Source organism: Centroberyx affinis, unplaced genomic scaffold (assembly GCF_046629955.1).
Source record: "Centroberyx affinis isolate AG114_WGS23_722 - 3 ecotype Tasmania unplaced genomic scaffold, CSIRO-AGI_Caff_v1 ptg006633l_1, whole genome shotgun sequence".
Classification (NCBI taxonomy): Eukaryota; Metazoa; Chordata; class Actinopteri; order Beryciformes; family Berycidae; genus Centroberyx; species Centroberyx affinis.
Genome location: NW_027283362.1, coordinates 30514 through 50887, shown reverse-complemented (window position 1 = coordinate 50887; position 20374 = coordinate 30514). Strand labels below are relative to the sequence as shown.

General features: G+C 46.2%; 1 protein-coding gene across 1 annotated transcript in view; it reads right to left on the bottom strand.

The window, feature by feature from the left end:
- Positions 1-19233, bottom strand: part of efna3b (ephrin-A3b) — a 43461-nt gene extending 24228 nt beyond the window's left edge. Inside the window, exon 1 of the mRNA XM_071512931.1 lies at positions 19124-19233. Within this exon, the coding sequence (XP_071369032.1) occupies positions 19124-19233 (110 nt within the window). The remainder of the gene's footprint in view (positions 1-19123) is intronic.
- Between the last annotated feature and the right edge of the window lie 1141 nt (positions 19234-20374).

The window sequence follows — 20374 nt, the reverse complement described above, 5'->3', positions numbered from 1 at the left end:
TTCTAGCAGCACAAACCTTCAAGCTTGGCTAATGTGGGGTGTGTGTGTGTGTGTGTGTGTGTGTGAGAGAGTGTCAGACTGACCCTTTGTCTCAGGCACTGCTCTGTTACAATGAGTCATCATGCTAGCTAACAAGGAACAGATTGCTGTTTGTTTATATGTGGCAGGCGGATATGCGTGTTATACCACCCTGATGATGTTTAAGGCTCTTCTGCATGCCAGGGAATACAGCAGCAGACAGTCCTGACAGTTGTCTAGCACACACACACACACAGACACACACACACCCCCATCAGTGGTGTGTTATGAAAGAGTGTGAGGCGGCGGAGCTAAATGAGAGAGAGAGAAACTTCAGAGGTGTAAGGAACACACAACACTTTAGACCTCCCACTGAGTATGAATACGCATTGTCAGCCTTTATGCCTCTGCCTTCCCTATATTATCCCCTTGTCTCTTGCCTTGCTTCTCCCTCTCTCTCTCTCTCTCAACTTTCTTCCCTACTTCTTCATTCCCTCACTTTCTCTCTCTGTCCACCCCCCCTCTCTCCCTCCCCCTCTCTCCCTCCCTCCCCCTCTCTCCAGTCTCACACATCTTCGTTATGGCAGAGAGGGAGCAGTGATGTCACGTCGTCATGTCTTCTCAGTCCAATTATGCCGTGATGTCGTTTCCACGTCTCACTGCTCCGTGCTTCCTTAGCCGTCCGTTACAGAAAGCTAAACGCACTATTTGAGCCAGCGTGACAGTGTAACTCTCTGTGTATGGTATTGTGTTGTGTGTGTGTGGGTGGGTGTGTGTGTGTGCATGCGCGTGCAGTGAAAACACACTAGTGCTGTCTTTACATAACCACTGTGCAGAGAACAAAGTGGGGCAAACAGAGAGGCAGAAAAACAGTAGTGTGTATGCGTGCTTGGTTTTTGCAGACCCTTGTTTTTGTATGTATGTTTGTGTGTGTGTGTGTGTGTGTGTGTGTGTGTGTGTGTGTGTGTTTGTCAAGGGTCAGATCAATGGGGAGATGTTTCAGGGAGAGAAATGTTGAAGAAATGGAGGGAGACAGGCAGGCAGAAGTCTGGACTGAGAGATGAAGGGAGGGGGGTGGAGGAAGGAGAGACTGAAAAACATAAAGCAGGGAATTGTGGGTAAGGATGGAGAGGGTGGATACACTATGAGAGAAGAGAGACAGAGGAAGTAGTTAGTGAGTGTAGAGTGATTGGTATAGTCTACTGTCTACTGCACGCCTAGGTCCTGTTGTCCCTGTCCCATGCATGCGATTTTACACTTTGTCACTATGTTAGTCATGAATATTTCTATGCACCAATGTCTTTGAGACAAATTTCTGTGTATTTATTATACTTGGTGAATATAGGGATCCTGATTTTGAAATTATAAGACATTTTTTTTTATCCTTTATTTTTCCAGGGAAAGTCGACTGAGCCTACCTGCTCTTTTCCAGCGACTCACCGCTCCACGTTCACACAGACACACACATTCCCACCTGGGAGCTGCCCAGTATAACCACAGTCTTCTCCTGGTGAACAGCTTCACTGAGCAGCTTCACTGAGCAGCTGGGGGTGGAAGGCCGATTCCAGCGTGACTGGAGTTTATGCTGATTTCCTGTATTCCCTTACTGTTTTTACACACTGTACAATATTTTCTGGTGCTTATGTCACATTATGAGACATTTGCTATTCTAACTTCATCTTACTTGTTTTTCAAAGTATATTTTCTGAAACAAACACTGTCTAAATAGTACAAGATACTCCTAAAAAAAGAGGACAGCAAATTTAAGCTGTAATTGTGTAAAATCAAGCTTTAATTACTGTTTCATTTTGCAGACTATAGCTGGCTTTGGTTTGTCTGTTGCCTTGAATGGGCTGTGATTAACAGAAGGCAGGTCCTAACGTAATCACACAAAGCATGAGCTGTTGGTTGAAGGTTTTATTTTATTTTGGAGAGGAAAAAGCGTAAATCAGACATGTAGTGAACTGGGAACTTTAGCTTTAGTTTGCTATGTTTACAAGCAGAAAACAGCAGTAAGATGCCCCCTCCTGTCTCGTCTCGGCCCTCAGTGTTCCCACATGGGCGCATTAATTTTAAACGGTGAGTGGAACTTCTTTTAAAGTGTAAAAGTCTCTAGTCTGATATTAGCGCCCTGCTGCAACTTTGCAAAAAGCGATTGTTGGCTTCTCATTCACAGTGATGGATCACCTTTACCGACCAAATTAGACGTCTCGGGAGTCGTTTTCTATGCCGTTTGGAATTGAATGGGAGCAAATGAGCCTCGGAGATATGGCAAACCTGATTTTAAAAATATCTTTAACCGTGGCGCCTGGATGTAAAAACTGTTAGACTTAACATTAAAGGGATGGAAAATGTAAAAAAAGAGGCACTGGAATGGTCCTTTATGTGCCTTGTTCAAGGGCACGCCGACAGTAGGGAGGGGAGAGCGTTACTCATTCACATTCTAGTCTGGGGATTCGAACCGCTGACCTTCCAGTCACACGCCTGCTTCTCTAACCTCTAGGGTACCGGCGCCATTATAATACAGCAGGACGCTATATTCTCCTCCATATTTAATGCATTTATCGGGAGCATTATTCAGGAAGTATAAGTTAAAAACTGATGAATAAGGATTAAGTTCTCTGCCATTCTGTGACAGGGAGTGGCAGTCATTAGCAGCAGATATTAATAGACAGGCTATTAGCTTAGGTCGGAGCTTTGTGTCAGACTCTGTTACAGTTACACTGTCTTTCTGTCTCTCCTCTTCCTTTCCTGCCTTCATCGCCTTCCTTTCCCTCTCTCCAACGCACATCTCTTTTCTCCATCGCCCTGCTCCTGCTTATCCCTTCTGATTCTCCACCTTGACTCATTTCTGCCTCTTCTCCATTCCCCCTTCCCCTCTCTCTCTCTCTCTCTCACACACACACACTCTCTCTCACTTACTTACACTTGCTCTTTCTGTCACACACACACACACACACACACACACACACACACACACACACACACACAGAGTTCTCCTCGCTACAGGCCCAGACCACTTCCCTGCGGCGTTGTCTATCTAATCCTGTTTTCCATCATTCCGCGTTCTCCTCTCTTTTCTCACACTCACACGCCATTTCTCACCATAAATTCCCCCCCCTCGGTCGCCACGCATCATTTAATAGCACACTGTCTCACCCCCCACCCTTTCATTCCTCTCTTTCTCTCCCTCTTTCTCTTCCTCCCTCGCCAAATGTGGCTTTGGCACAACACTCTGTCCCCTCTTTACTTCTCACCAACGACCTCCCTGTCCACCCCTCTATCTTTAACAAATTCCCTCATTTCTTCCCAATCATCTTATCTCTCCTCTTATCGGTCCTCCATTGTGGAGTTGTGACCCCCCCGAGGGAGAGGTTGAGGGAGAGAGAGTTTGAGAGGGAGAGAGAAGAGAGAGAGAAGAGAGAGAGAGTAAGGGAGAGCAGTAGAGGATAAGGTTTCGATTTCAGAGCAGACAAATAGGCTGACTTTATGTAGGTAACCTCTGTAAATGGGTTTTCGATCTCTAATTCTCAACAGATCCCTACAAAAGATTACATAAAGACACACATGTGAGAGAGAGGACAAAAAGACACGCAGATAGAGAGAGAGAGAGAGAGAGAGAGAGAGAGAGAGGAGAGAAAATCTTAGACCATCCACACAAACACCTACATAAACATTGAGAAGTCACCTCAGAATCTCCCTGTGATTTCTCACTCTGATCAGTGAGTCAGTGGAATAGTAGTCACACTGACTCCTACACTGTGACACACAAACAAATCAACACTTAAACAGTCATACACATATGGTTTTTGCCTACAGTGAAAATGGTTGGACGTCTCTCCCTCCAGTCTGTCTCCTTCCGTTTTTGTCCGTCCTGCCCAATATCTCAGGCACTGCGGATCGGAAACTTGGGGACAAGATGCATCTCACCACTTCATTGCGGCATGTTCAAAATTACACTGATTAGCCCAAAGGGGAGCTACACTATTAATTTCTTTGTTTACTACATGCGATGTCTTAAGACACCAGTGATCAGATTTTAATGAAATGGGGAAATGATGCATCTCACCACTACATTCCAGCATTTTCAAAATTACACTGACTGGTAAAACAGGGTAACTTGTTTGTTACGGATTGACCGTGAGGGGGACAGCATCATTTCTAAAAAGAATTCAAGAATTTACTGTTGTCTTGCTGATAACTGGTATCTCACCTTAAGATGTCTATGCGGCTGAGCACTCTACTGTGCTATCTCACACACACACGCACCTACACACACCCATATTCACACATACACACAACACACCCGGGTAAACATTCACATAAAGACTGAGAAACCATCTCTCTTTGATTTCAAGGAGAATTTCTCTTTGATTTCTCAGTCTATGAATCAGCAGATCTACAGTCATAGTGACAGAGAGAGCGAAGCCGAGCGAGAGGCGGCTCACCCTCCTCTGTTGATAAGCCTGAACCGTGGTTTCTGTTTATTCCGTCTCAGTCCAAATTGCCTCTACGTGTAGCTTGTTCGAAAAGTAATTCTCCTCCACCATATTTAATTGTTTTATTGTGTCATTACTTTGTGTTGCCGGAGCATTAACGCGCAGCGCATTCCAGTATGCCTATTAAACAGTAATGGCCCTACAAAAGCAATATACGTCGCGATCAGACACACACACACACACATACACACACACATAATCAAAGGTACACACGCTATTAAGCGCCAATGGTGCCAGAGAGTGATATGAGGCAATATTATATATATATATAATCTGATGAAGTGTGCAGAAACAGTCATTAGCCGAGTCCTCGTCCCAGTTCAGTTTACCACACACTTAACATCTTAACGAAGGAGCCGCATTGCTTTCACACTGCAAGGACTTATAATCACTTGCTGAAATACTATTGGAATTATACCATACACACACACGCACACTCTTTCTCTCCCTCCTTCCCTTTCTTTCTCTCTCTCTCTCTCTGTCACTCATTTATACGCACACAAACACACAAACACAGATAGACATTTGCTCGTCTCTCTCGGCTTATGAGACAAGCTGTGGAGAGAGTCTGCGAATATGTGCATACATTACGGTGTGCGTAAGAGCGAGCGAGCGAGAGAAAGTCTTAAATGTTTCTGAGAGTGAGAGAGGGAGTAATAAGATGAGTGGAGTGCGTTTGTCTGCTGAGAGAGGGATGATGGATTGTTGAGGAGAGGCAGGTGAAGCTGAATATCTCCCTACAGCGCCGGTCATAAAGCAAGAGAGCAGCCTCCTCTCCAACAACACAATGAGATCAAATAACCTCCAGTGCCTTTAAGCACAGACAGGCACACACACACACGCACACACCTACACACACACACACACACAGAGGTGAAAGTAACATCAATGGCTGGTGCTGATATTCAGGCTTCGCTCTGTTTTGAAACATCCATCATATTCTTGAACAGAGAGAGAGGCAATGAAGGTATAAAGGGGAGCACACTTTGACACACACACCTCCTCATCTCTCTCAAAAACACACATACACACGCGTGCGCACGCAGATAAATACCACGAGAGTCCGTGAAGTATGGGGTGAGAAGAGGTGAAGTAAGCTGAACAAGCAGGAGAGGAGGAGGAGAGAAGAGGTTGAAGTACAAGAACAAATCTAAGTAGGGAGGGGAGGGAGAGAAACAAACCCAAGAGCTCTAGTGGAGAGGAGGGTCACTGCTGAGAGAGACTCTCCGTGGCTCAGAGAGGGATTAGAACCCAGTGTGTGTGTGTGTGTGTGTGTGTGTGTGTGTGTGTGTGTGTGTGTGTGTGTGTGTGAGCAAGAGAAAGAGAAAGGGAGAGGAGGCATCAATCTTGCCGAATCGGATCGTTTTTTTCTTTATAACAATAAACCTGTGAGCAAGGCATTTTACAACCAGCATCCGTCACAAAGCCTTGACACTGCCACAGTTCTACGGCCAAAGCTTCGCCTTTTGTCTCTGCCGCTAAACGGTCATTAGTAGGCCTCTCTGACTTCTAGCTTTGGTGTGTGTGTGTGTGTGTGTGTGTGTGTCTGTGTCTGTATACACATGTGAGACTCCCCGTTGCTATACAATGTGGGGAATTTCATGCTATAATCGGTTGGGGACCGGAACACACAGCAAACAAAGCAATCCACACAACAACGCCCCATCTCCCCATACATACACACATACACACACACACACACACACACACACACACACACACACACACACATGCAGCACATATGGCACACATGCAACACACAGCACACACACACATGCTGGACAGGCTGGTGAGATGTAGTAGGCTTTGAGATTCTGCACTTTGCCCTCTTTTGCAGATGGCCAATTACATGATCAGATATGGTCCATTCCACTGTGGCCACACACAAACAACTGCCCGCACTATGTTCATACGCTCGCTCTATGAGAAATACACACATACACACACACACACACACACACACACACACACACACACACACACTGGATGCCAGACCATAAAAACATCCACCAGCGTGGTCCAAGGGAGTAATTTAGGATTAGGATGTGCGATGCTCAACACAGCCTAAAACATGGTTACATTGATATGGAAATCAGACCAATCTAGTGCTGACGCAAATGGCTAAAAAACAGTTACTTAAATGGCAAAAAAACAGTGTACACACACACACACACACACACACACACACACACACAGATATGCATATGAATGGCATGTGAGGGATCCGTCCCAGGGCTTGGTTGTGCCTATCAAAGGCTTGTCTCTCCCACAGACCAGTCAAGGCCCAGCATTACACACTTAGCATTAGAATACATCAATGGCACAGGAATGGAGGCACGCAGCCTTTCATACTCCTAAAACCCACCTTCACCCTCTATCTTCCCCTTTTCACTCCCTCTTTCCATCCACCCCAGCCCTCCACCCCCACTGTTAGCCCTCTCCTATTATCTCCCGCTCCTCTTATTCCTCCCTCCTCCCCCCTCCTCCCCTCTCCTTCTTAAGACTCTACTCTTCCCCCTCTCCAGAAGGAAGCCTTTTTAACCGTGACCAGAACTCAGAGCCGAATGGACCGTGACCACACAGCCATACAACACCAGATAGGCTGTGTGTGTGTGTGTGTGTGTGACTGACATAAAATAGTCATAGTTAGGCCTGCCACTGCTCAGTCGCCCTCAGTGTTGTGAGTGTCAGGTCTTCTCTGAACAGTCTGCTTCAGATCCTGTGTAGCTCTCTGGGACTCGCTGTCTGGCCATCAGCATTCACCCCTACACTTCACTGCCTAACTGACAAACTCCACTTAATGGAATCAAACTTGGCCCATCAACTGTGTGTCAGTGTATGTATCTGTGTGTGTGTGTGTTTGTTTGTGTGTCTCGTCACTTGTCCGTCGATACCCAGAGACAGCCTTCAGCCAGAGAATAGGAGAGGAAAAACAAGCCAGCTCTCCTTTTCTCTCTAATTACAAACGACAAACCTGCTACCAAGAGTCGGTCTGGCACCTGACGACGCATGATAACCTCTCAGCTCTCTGCCGATACACAATGACAGACTGGAACCTGTCTGTGTGTGTGTGTGTGTGTGCGCGCTGACTGACAGATGAAAACAAGAACAGCAAATCAAACAGTGTCCCGCCCTACGGCTCTGATTTCCAATGACAAAGCAAGAAGTCTACAGCCAATATCTCACCTGTCTTCCTCGTCCTCCGCTCTTCGTCGCCCTTTCAGTTTCTCATCCCTTACTTTCCGCCATCGATTTTCACTTTCCTGGCTCTTTCTGTCTCTTCTGAATCATTTAAAAACAAGCCGTTCTTTCCCGATCATCCATTTCCTCCCCATTGTGTAATAATTAGTTTAACATTGCATTGTGGCCTGCAGTCTTACGGACTAATATCTGTAATTGCACTGTAATGATATCAAAGGCCATCTACTTCATCTGTCATCTGATATTCGCTATAATATCCTCAAAACACAAGAAGATTGTGTAACCTGGCTCACGCCATGCTCTGCCTCTTCACTTACACACACCAAGCCCTCTGTTGTAATAGTTTTCTATTTGAAGGGGCTTGTATAATGACTCTGGGTTGTGGGGGAATATACATAAGAGCAAGCCAATTAAATGTGAAAAAAGAGAGTGGGACAGTGAGATGGAGAGAGGAAGAGAGAGAGAAAGAGAGAGCGAGAGAGAGACACTCATACAGACACACATACACACACACAAACAGTCTGAATGCACCGCCACACATGGGTTCACGCTACAGGAGTGAGCTTACACTTCTTCCCATTCACACTTAGCATTGAGTTAGCATTGACTCCCTGCTGAATAGCTGTGTGAAGACACAGGGCGATGCTAACCGGGAGGCGCTATCGCTAGCTGCCCTGCTCCTCGGTGGAATAGCCGAGGCGGTATTGATATGGTAATGGCAGGGACATTTCAGGGCCAAAGCTTGGGACCGTGGGCGCTCTGTGATCCTCCAAGCCCAGAAAGGACAGATCTCCAGGGTATTGTGATTTCCCCAGTCAAGGCCCTGAGTGATCAGGATAAGCCCGTCCACACTGCTTTAGTGCTGTCACTCACCCACTATTGTAGTCATGTGAACGGCCATTTTCATCACAATTGACCCCGGTTTTGGCAGCACTGTTCTGCAGAGCCCTCCTTTTTCTATTCTTCAGTCCCCTCCCTCCTTCCCCTGCGCCCTCCATCAATGATTTTTTTTCTCTGTCTGGTCTTTCTTGTTGTGTTCTCTCTCTGTCTTTTTCTCTCCGGCGACAACAGATAGGCCCAACGCAGAGTAAAACTGGGCTCTTGCTCTATCCACTCCAATCTCTGCAATCCCATCTACTCTAAGAGGAGGGTGTCACGGAGCCTTTGATTATCTGAACTGATACTGTAGAAAGTTGCGACACATGATGCAACACATACGCTCACATTTACCATTTACCTCAAGGGAAAAAACACTGTGTGTGTCTTTACAACACACACAGTGAGTGGGCAGATGGATGTCATCATTCTGTGTTTTATTTAATCATGGTTTGGTGAACATATAAGTGTGTGGTGTGTGTTTTTCTATATGTTTGTGTGTGGAGGAGTGTGTGTTCCCTCTTTGCTCCACTTTATTTGATCAGGGCTGGAGGAAAATAACAATGTACTCCCTTGAGGAATCTGTGGGAGGTAATGACAGAAATTGTCCCTGTGAAACGAGTTTTCTGCGTGTGTGTGTGTGTGCGTGTGTGTTCATGAAAGAGTGTGTGGGTGTGTGTCTGCGTGCACATGGACTTGCATGTATGCGAGTGTGAAAGAGAGGGGGGGGGAAAGAGATGGAAAGAGGTGGAGGAGGAGAGTGAGGAGTATGCATATGTATGGGTCTAATACATGTGGGTAATGTGTGTGGGTGGTATGCTTGTAGGCTGTGGGGCACTCACATGCTCCCTTTCTCACACACACACACACACACACACAGCCACACACACAGCCACACACACACACACACACACCGTGATGGGAGGAGAGTTTGCCTCGCTGCGAAGAACTCTGCTCCATCAACACAACACATCCTATTTCGCAGCCTCTCCTCCCACATCTCCCTCTCCCCCTCCACCACCTTTATTTCTCTCTCTCCCGGGAAGTGACACAGAATTCTTTTTAACTGCAGTACATTCATTACAACAACCCTGCAACCCCCACATCCTCCACACCCACCCACCCCTTCTCTTTCTTTCTTTCTCTCTCTCTCTCCCTATCATACGAGGATACAACCAAAATGAAGACAGTATATGTATCCACCTCCAGCAGACATCCTGGACTTTATGCTTTCATTAAAAATGTGATAGTCGAGGCAGGAGAGAGGGAGAGGTAGTGTGAGAGATATAGTAGAGTGAGAGAGATAGTAAATACTCATTCATATTCCCTCATGCTACGGCGGCGCTAGCATATTCCTGTGCCTCAAAGCGTAGGAGCAGAGAGCAGAGCCTACAGACAGCGTGGGTGTTAGTACTAAAGCCAGCATCACCAGCTCTCACCCACACAGGCCGGCTCCATCCCCATTCTCTCTCTCCATTGACATCCATTGACTCTGCTCCATGTACAAACACACACACACACACACACACACACACACACACACACAGAGACACAGCTGCACCTCATGCAAATGCATGCGCGCATAAAAAAAACATATGCACACCAAAGGTTAAAAACATGCGGGTATACATGCAATCACGCATGCACATAGATATGAGCTCACACACACGTACACCTGACACACACACACACACACATACGCACACACTCACGCACATCCCTTAAAACCAGTGAAGAGCTGCAGCATATATTGGTATTCAGCACACCCACACACAAACTGGCCAAGATGTGAAGCCAAGCACAGGAATCCCTCGTAAAGCACCAATAGTCACACAAGGCATTATAATACACACACACACACACACACACACACACACACAAAAACACACACACAAAGGTACGGAGATTGGGGGAGGAGTGCTCATTGTCTCATTTGAAGAGAGACTTCAGCATGAGGATGCAGAGGACAATGAGGAGGAGGAGGAGGAGGAGGAGAGGAAGTGATGATACAAAGTGGTGATGCCGAGGAGCCGAGCCAACAGGAGATATGGAGGAAGAGGGAGGAAGAGGGAGGAAGAGGAGCGCAGAGCAGATTCAGGGTGAGAGGAGAAACAGCCAGAGAAATCCAGGGGAGGAGTGGAGTGTCTGTAGGACGGGATCGATCCACCGCCGACAGAAATAGACAGCCAGACCAGAACCAACAGAGGCTCGCTGAGACACACTGACACACACAAGAGCGCTACTGACCCTAGACACACACACACCTGAACAAAGAGATGGACACACACGCACACACACGCACACAGACACACAAGCACCTAAACAGGAAGATGAACAGGAGGAAATCTGAGGGAGCAACAGAATCTCTCTCTCTCTTTCTCTCTCTCTTTCTCTCGCTCACACACACACACACACACACACACACACACACACACACACAAACACACATACACAAAATGCTTTACACTTGAAACAGGACTGCTACTAGAATAACAAAATAACAAAAAAAGAATGAGATGCCTCATACTGGGTTGCCAAGTTGCCACAGATGTCAATGTTTTATGGATATGATTGGTAGTAACGATTGGTTGACTGGCTGGTTTTCACTGACACAACAGACTGGTCACCTGTCAGTTTTACTGACTGGTTGCTGTTGCCATCAAAAACAGAGTGCTTGTGTAGCGAGAATTTCTGTCTCCCTACCCTGGCCTGGCTGGGACTGATTAAAGCTTTCTGCTGAAACAAGGTCATAATTCACTTAGCCATTTCCCAATTTCCGCATAATTACCCTCCTGCTTCACGAACACTAACACACACACGCACGCACACACACACACACATTCGCACTGACGCTTAGACACAAACACATTTCCTCTCTGATTTGTGTCATTACCGAGAGGAGAGTGGTTAAAAGGTTTCAGAGTTGGCCTCTTAGTGACAGCTTAAATGGATAAAACCTCAATTAAAGACTCTCTCTCTCGTTCTCTCTCTCGCTTTCTCTCTACGGATGGAATAAGCATAATTCTGTGTCCTCTGCAGTTTGTAGAAGCAAGGGCTTTGCCTTGCCTTTTTCCCTCCTGCTGCTAAAACAAATCCTCACTATCAAGACCTTCTCATATTTCTCCACAACTGTTTCTTATGAAAAACCGTTGCAGAAAAGCCATTCCTGCCGTCTACACAAATGTGACTAAAGCCTCTAAGTTGTTTATGTGTTCTCGGTCAACCCGTAACAATATTCATAATCAAAACTCAACAATAAGCATCATTTCTGCTCAGTGAGCGGCGACAATGGACACTTTTCTTGTCGATGCAGCAACTCTCCACCCTGCTGCTCCTCTGTCCCGGCCAGCGACAGTTGAATGCCGGTGTGTGGGCTTTATGAAAACAGCTGCCTTTTCAAGTGCAACTGTATTGTCTTCATGTGTAGGATTCCTAATTGTCACGTCGGTAGAGTTTATTAACACTAGACCACTCTTCTCTGTTGTGATCATGCTCAGCATATGGCCTCAGACTGCCGCTACGCTGCTATCATTACCCACGTCACAAACACACCATATGTGCATCTGGCGTGCGTGCGTGTGTGAGCGTGTGTGTAAGACCTCACAGTCTACATTATTACTACCCCCCCCCCCCCACCCCCACCCACCCACCCACCTCCGCAGCCTCCAACCCAAAGCCCCGAGTGCGCTGGCGGGAAATAGTCCTCATCTCCCCATCACGTACAGAATACACACACACACACACACACACACACACACACACACCTACACACATATAAAGCGCTTTGCAACAGCTTGTAAACATCACAGCCTTGTTATTAGCACCTGATTACGCTGCTGGAGCCGAGGCACAGGCTCAGAAAATGGTGTTAATATCAACAACAACCAACAACATCGTGTGTGTGTATGTGTGTGTGTGTGTGTGAGTGCAGGCCTGTTTTGTGTTCTGCCTCCAGCCCATCGCTGTGGGATTTGTTCTCAGTGGACAATTTGTTCAAATTTAACACATGGGTGGGAAAGATAAATTATTGTTTTGCCCCACATTTTGCCTAAAATCTAGAGATAACGAGGTGTGCGGTGGGGTCAATAATTTCGGCTGTCAAGAAAAACAGTTTCATCCCCCTCAGACAGACTGCACCATTTTACTTTAAATCAGCACATGACGGCGCATGACACACTTCCTCTTGCCATTTCAAAGTGATTTGTGAGAACTTATCATAAAGATCCAACATTGCTACCACACTTGGCCTGAAAATATCAGTTTAGTGTCTCCTGTGGCAGAATTTAATTTAATTTAATTCCTCTCCATTTCCTCTCCATCTCTTTACACTGCTCATACTGACATTGTGCCAGGATTACAACCCAGATTATGCAAAATACCGAACACAGCGACTCAGACGTAGAGAAGTGGATATCGATGAGAGTGTGTCCTTCTGAGATCAGTAGACAAAAGTCACATACACATGTTCAATGTAACTTGGGTCTCTATTCTTCAGCTGCTGTTAACGAGGACGGGCACTGGATGTGCATTTGTGACTGTGGAATCATTCATGCCTGCTTAGTCCTATTCAGGGTGATGGGGGGCTGGAGCCTATCCCAGCATGCATTGGGCGGAAGGCAGGGAAATACCCCGAACAGGTTGGCAGTCCATCAGAGAGTGAAGACAGGTAGACAGACAATCACAGTCACACCTATGGGCAATTTAGAGTCTCCAATCTGCCCGACTTGCCTGTCTTTGGGATGTGGGAGGAAACTGGAGCGCCCGGAGGAAACCCACGCAAACTCTACACAGAAAGGACCAGGAGCCGAACCCGAGACCTTCTTGTTGTGAGGCGACAGCGCGAACCGCGGAGCCACCGGTGTGGAATCAGTAGTCACATAAATCAGACAATAACAAGGCGTTAATGGCAGAAGACCTAAAATAAAAACCTTATTTTTGAGAGTGTGTTTGTCATGCATGGTGAGAATTGCCCGACTCGGTCCGTCTCTCACATTGGCCTTGAACCAGTAATCACATCTCCAAACTGTCATAAGCTGGGTCTTGGCAGAATTACATCCCTAAGAACCTGTTTCTTCTAGAAAGGTCCTTTGAATCCAAACCACTACAGCGGCCAGTTAGCGTCTGATTTAAGACCAAACTAACATGAACACCGAACATCAACGCTCCATTTTCACAGTAATGCTTCCGATTAGCCAATCATGTAAGCGAGACAACGTTTGAGGAAATGAAAGAGCCAATCAAGAGGTGTAGAAAAAGGGGGCGGGTTGGATACTTCAGGCTTGTCTTTTTCAAAGATCAGTGTGAGTGTGTGTGTGTGTGTGTGTCCATTTATAGGATCTACAAGGAGGCAGGTTTAGAGAGTTTTGTCCGAGGTAATTTAACTCAGTCTAACAACATTTACATTAAAATACATAGCTCCAAAAATACCCCCACCCCTAGAGTGCCTTCCCATCAGGCTATGGGAGGATGAGAGAGGAGAAGAAGAGAGAAGAGTGAAGAGGGGAGAGCACACTCCTGAAATCTAGCTCATCCCCAAAGAGAAAAAAGAGGGAGGACGAGAAAATGATTCATTTCTTCTCCTTCCTTCTTGTTCATGTCCCTTATTCCTCGGCTCTCCTACCAGACAATACCTGTCCAATCAGAAAAATATATTCACTCCTGTACACACACACACACACACACACACAGACACACAAACACAAAGAGAGAGCAAGAGAGAGAGAGAAGACCACTGAATCTTATTATGCAAACCAAAGTCATCCATCACACAGGTGTTCCCTATTGCTTTTTATTAATGATGTCTCTGTGTGCGAGTGTCTGCACAATTCACACCACACATACACTCACACACACACACACACACACACACACACTGCATCGCAAAACCACAATCCATTCACCCATACACTATGTGGCCTTATTATTCGTTACTAATGAATGGTCTGATCACTGCGTCTATATAGCTGTTATGATGATTGCTGAACCTTTGTGTGAGGCGGTGAGTGTGTTTGTGTGTGTGTGTGTACGCGCGCACATGTGCAAACAGACATCACAGCACTGGTTGACACACACAGCGGCAGCGCAAAGCTATATGATGGATGACTTGTACACACACACACACACACACTGCACACGCGCGCACACACACACACACAGCCGGGCCGAGCGCCTTGTGATAGTGAGTGAGTAATACTCTCCTTTGTGCAGATATTCATAAATGTAAATGTTGTTGTCCTAAGTAGGGCTGGGAGACAGATAGGTTTGTGTTGCTGTCAAGGGGAAGGCTGATTGGCCTGCTTAATCCTCTTGTCTCCTTCTCTCTTCCCCTCTCTCCCTCACACACACACAAACACATAAATTGGGCTGGTGTTATTGTGTCTAATGTGATAATTCAGTGTGTGGATCAGGGCACCGGCCGAGCATTATTATCATTATTATGATGACCCCCCCCACCGCACTCGATCATTATTCAACACAAAATCTTCATTCTTCCTGACTTCCTCTCTCCTCTACCAGACCCATAGTGTGTGTGTGTCTCTCTCTCTCTCTCTCCTCATATTCTTGCATTCTCTCTCGCCCGCCCTGTGTGATGTGTCTGTGTGCACTCTGACAAGCTGGCTGAATATAAAACAATTTCTTACTCTGCATCGATTACCACACACACATGCATTCATATGAGGAGAAATTCTGCTTGCGATAGCTGGCTTTATTCCAGCTGTATGTCTTGGGGTGACAGTGTCACACACATACACACACACACACGCAAAAACACACACGCACACACACACACATGCACACACCGCCTAGAGATACCTATGTGTGAATTCATTCACACCCTACACATTTCCTAAATTATACAACTGATAAATTAAGAGATATCGCCAGATTTCTAATATGCAAAGCGGGGACCTGCTGTGTTATTAGATTACACACACACACACACACACACACACACACGTGCATAAACACACAAACATACGTACACACACACACACACACACACACTCACAGCGGTGGTTAATTGCCAGGTGGTGGAAGATAATGTGTGATTTAACGGACTGGTGCATTTGTTTTTGTTTCGGTCACCCGTCAATGAACAGAGACATCTGTAACAGGACGAACACACACACATACACTTGTCGCAAGCACACGCACACGCACACGCGCGTGCACACACATACACACACCATTATACACACATTCTTGCCCAGGGAAATCTGTGACAAGTGACTGATATGCAGTGGCAATAGCCTTTGTGCAAGACACAGAGGCAGGAAATGCTCCATCTTGCTTAAGTTAAAAGAAAATGTGCAATGAGTGTGTGTTTGTGTACGTGTGTACGTGCACACTTACATATACGCATGTGAGTGTGCATGCATGTGTGCAAACAGATGTAGGTATGCATGCCCGTGTGGGTGTGCATGCATGTGTGTGTGGAGTAGTTAATCCTTGGTAACAGTCTCGGCCTGTCTCCTATGGTTGATGAGTGGCCGGGGGTCAGAAGCTGGTTGAGAAACTGCAGGGTCCTGGGGCTTTACAATGTGTTTACCACTCAAACTGACAGCTACACTACAGCTTATTATTGGCCTTCTAAACCACCACAGAGCACTAGGAGTTAGAGAAACTCCAGAGAGGCCGATTGCCACCGGCTAGAGTCACACAAGACAACCGTACAAATTTCGCATGTTGTAGATTTCAGTACAGAGATTAAAGCAGGGGGCAACAAATGCTGGGAATGTGATCTATGGTGTTTAAAAACTGGCTAAGAGAGGTAGATGAAAGAGTAGATTAGACAAATGGATAATCCCAAAGTTTATCTTTCTTTTGTGTGCCACTGACCATGGCCCCTTTGTCTCTTATTTCGCTAACTAGGCTGAGAGGCCAAAGTTGTCCTACTGTCACTGTGCATGTGTGTGTTGAGAGGGGGAGAGAGAGAGAGAGAGACAAAGGGAGAGAGAGAGATGGGGAGATCAGGGATGAGGCAGGTCCACTGAGATGCAGTGTTCTTTAATTAACCACAGTCTTTTATAAAAGACACACACACAAAGACTTATACTGCGGGGGCTAAGAATATTCTGCCGCTGGGATAAAACAGTATTGGCAGTAAATGTGTGGAGAGAGAGAGAGAGAGAGAGAGAGAGAGAGAGAGAAAGAGAGAGAGAGATGTTATGGGAGACTGCGGGGCTCTGCAGTGCTCAGATCTTGGACAGCCAGGTTAAAGGTTAGACTGATCCAGACTGCTTTAGACCTCCCTCTGCTTTCTCTGAATGACTGACTGCAGCTTTTTTTTTTACTTCACTGTAACAATTACAACACACTTCACCTGAATATGTAACATAAAGAGCCAACATGTAATTGAGTATTGTTGCAAATGTTACCAATGTCGAACATTTGTCTAACATGTTATGTCGGGCTGATTGTCCCCAGGTCCTGAGTTCACTTCTTCCCCTTTCTTCTTGCCTTTATGTATTTCTCCATACTTTACCTAAATCTACTTCTGTCTCTGATATGAAACCCGAAGGTGGAATTTCATTTGCATTTATTATCAAACTATTACAGAGCAAAAACGCAGACTTAAAATGAGCACACTCCTGAATGAGAAACGCATAAAAAATATGCGTATATATCAGCTAAAATACTGAGATGGATTAGCAACTGTGCACACGATATTAGTTTCTCTCAAATGTGCGGAAATATTGCTTTCTCAAATTCAGGAAAACTAATATTGTTTACAGCATCGTACCGCAAACAATAAATTTATGTTTTCTTCTCTTACTTTACGCAGTACTTCATGTATTGTAATTCTGTTGTGAGGCATAAATTCACTTGCCTCTCATAGTTTTATTTCAGCTTGTAAACTAAAACTGCGGGCCTACAGTTACTGTCAGAGGCCAATATATTTCATTCCCCTCCTGCGAAAACAATAGAGTGTTTTCTGAGTTCCAGCATTGTTTATGGCTTTAATAAGCGTGGGCATAAAATGTGAGTCATGTCAGTGGGTATCTGATTGCTCATCTTAAGAGCCTAGTAAATACTGCTGAGGAGGTAAATACTGAATACTGAGACGTCCTGACGGAAATGGCTGCTTGATAGCCGAAACGCAGAGAGCCAAAGTTTTCACGTAGTTGGGATTCATTGCCAGATGGAGAATGAGTAGGCAGGTGTGTGTCAGTGTGTGACGTGCACTCTTAGGTGTGAGTGTGTGTGTGTGTGTGTGCACGTCTGTGTCCTAAAATCTAGGTCGATCATTGCATTTTTCTGTGACCTTATCGGGAAGAGCAAAATAGATCACAACTGGCTGAGACACTCACTAAAATGAAAACTTCAAAGTCAGCCAATGATTGATGTAAAAATCTGGCCCTTGGTTGCAGATTAACAAACCCTCGTCTACCTGTTTTGGGTAAGTGTAAGTGCCTGTGTGTGTGTGTGTGTGTGTGTGTGTGTGTGTGTGAACATACATGTATGTAGATGTATAGACTGGGACTTACTGAAACATGACTGATAAAAAGAAAAATTCACAAGATTTTACTGTGAATAGTAAGCAAGATAAGCCTACAGTGTTGCTGCAGACTGACGCTACATTCTTAAGGATCCAGCAGCAGAGCCGTGGACTCACTAGGACAGTATTAAAAAGGCAGCTTTCAAAAAAAAAAAAGCCTTTTCACTTGAATTGAGATAGGGGCGAGGAGTGAGGGATTAGGAGGATAACAAAAAAGCCAACGGACTGAGTGTAAACAAGAAAGGGGGTTAGAGAGGGATAGAAAGAGAGAGCAAGTTGGAGAGGGAGCGAGAAGCAGAGATTGAATAGTGACACTGCTGGAACACAATGGGGTCAGGATGAAGAAGTGCTCCTAATTGAACCAGATAGAGGAAGAAGACAGAGAGGCCCTGAAAGACTGAGAGAACCACATGACGGAGAGAGGAGGAGAGGAGGAGAGCATGGTGGAGGGTGGAAAGAGAGAGGAGAGAGAGAGATCGGAGGAGAGCGATGGGACCATTTGTAACGAACGCAAATTGGTGTTGGAGAGAGGAACAGAAATGAAATGTCTTGGGCCTATCGTGCAAATCGAAGGTGATTTGGAGCCTTGTTATCGTGGTAGGAGTCCCTCTTGGTCTGACAGAGCGGTCTGATGCTCGCTCCCCATGTCCTAACATAAGGATTATCCTACAGAGGTGGCCTTACCGCAGGCAGGAGCATCGTGTTCAAATAGTATCCGTGCCATCTAAATCACGAGTGCTACCTTAGAGAGACAAAGATATAGGCGAGAAAGGTGAGTGCTATAATCCCGAGGAAGCATGAGAGAGCCACACAAGCAAAAGCTCAAAATGGCAAAAACCACTAGCAAACTGAATATTCAAGGACATGGACCTGACAGCCTGAAACACGTGAGGACCATACTGGAGGAGAGAGTGCAAATCAGGACATTTACCTTCCCTTTAACAGGTGTGGAATGGAGAGATCAAAGGAAAGGGCACACACACACACACACACACGCGCACACACACACAGAGGAGGAGAAAGGTCTTACTGTATGTTGGAGCTGTTCCAGTGAACGGCATGCCTGTTGGCGGACACCTGGAGGAGGTTCGCCCAGGTGAGACTTGTTAGCACCCAGAGAGACAGCGCTACCAGAGCCATGCTCTCCCTCTCTCGGCCTGCGTCCCTCGGTCTCTCTGGCCACTCTCTCGGTCCCTTCACCCCACGAAACAACGCGACTCAAACATCCCAGCAATTTCCTAACAAACGAAAAAAGGGGGGAAAAAAGCTTCATGCATTCATACAAACGGATAGGTTCAAAGAATATAGTTGCTTTGGTTAATAATGCACTGGGGAAGTGTTGTAAAACTCAAAGTCTATTGTGATGTGAAGTGACTGAGGTCCCCCCTCCCCCATACCCAGATACTGCGTCCCCCCCCCACACAAATCCTGGGCTTCAAACAGGGGGGTTTGTGGATGCCTTGCTGGCACAAGTCCTTGCGAGCGGGTCCTGGTCGGCGCCTGGTCCTCTCACGCCGGGGATAGCTGCTCCGGAGCCCGCCAGAGGAGTGGGGGAGGCCGGTACCGGGTCCAAGCGCGAGGACGGTCTTTCTCCGGGCATGAAACGCTCCTCTCCGCTGGCTCGGGAAAGAGTTGAGTGTTGGTGGGGGGAAAAAGCCGCCTGCTCTACGGCTTACTGAAAGAGAAGGAAAACGGTGGAAAAACACTAAATAGAAAAGAAGTCCCGTTGTTTCTTCAACGTTGAAAAAAAACCCGCTTTTTAATATTTGTAAATTATATGCGTGCTGCTGCTACTGCTTCAGCTGCTGCTGTTTTTTTTCTTCTTCACAGAATCCGTAAGTAGCGAAGGATATGGGCTACTGAGCTCTGTAATCGTTGCAAACAATTCACCCAGCCAATTTCATTAGGTCTTCAAGACTCTATCCGACAACCATCGTTACGGTGAACAGCCTGCCCATCCGTCTCTCTCTCCCCTCTCTCTCTCCCTCACTCCCTCTCTCTCTTTCTCCTCTCTCTGTTTGGTAGGCAGCACTCGTTCACTTTCTAACTCCACCCCCTGCGAGCGACAAAAGCGCATTCCTCCAATATTGTGCCCAAGTCGCAGCACATCAGGCATCACTGCGACTTCAAGTTTTTGTCAACTATTCGACCTCCACGCCGCCGTAAAGCAGCACGCTTTGAAACCCCTGCCAGATCCGTCTGCAGCCACCATCTGCAGCCTATTTTTCAACATTCAGTCCCCCCACTTTTGCATTTTTACTACATACAGAAACACACACGC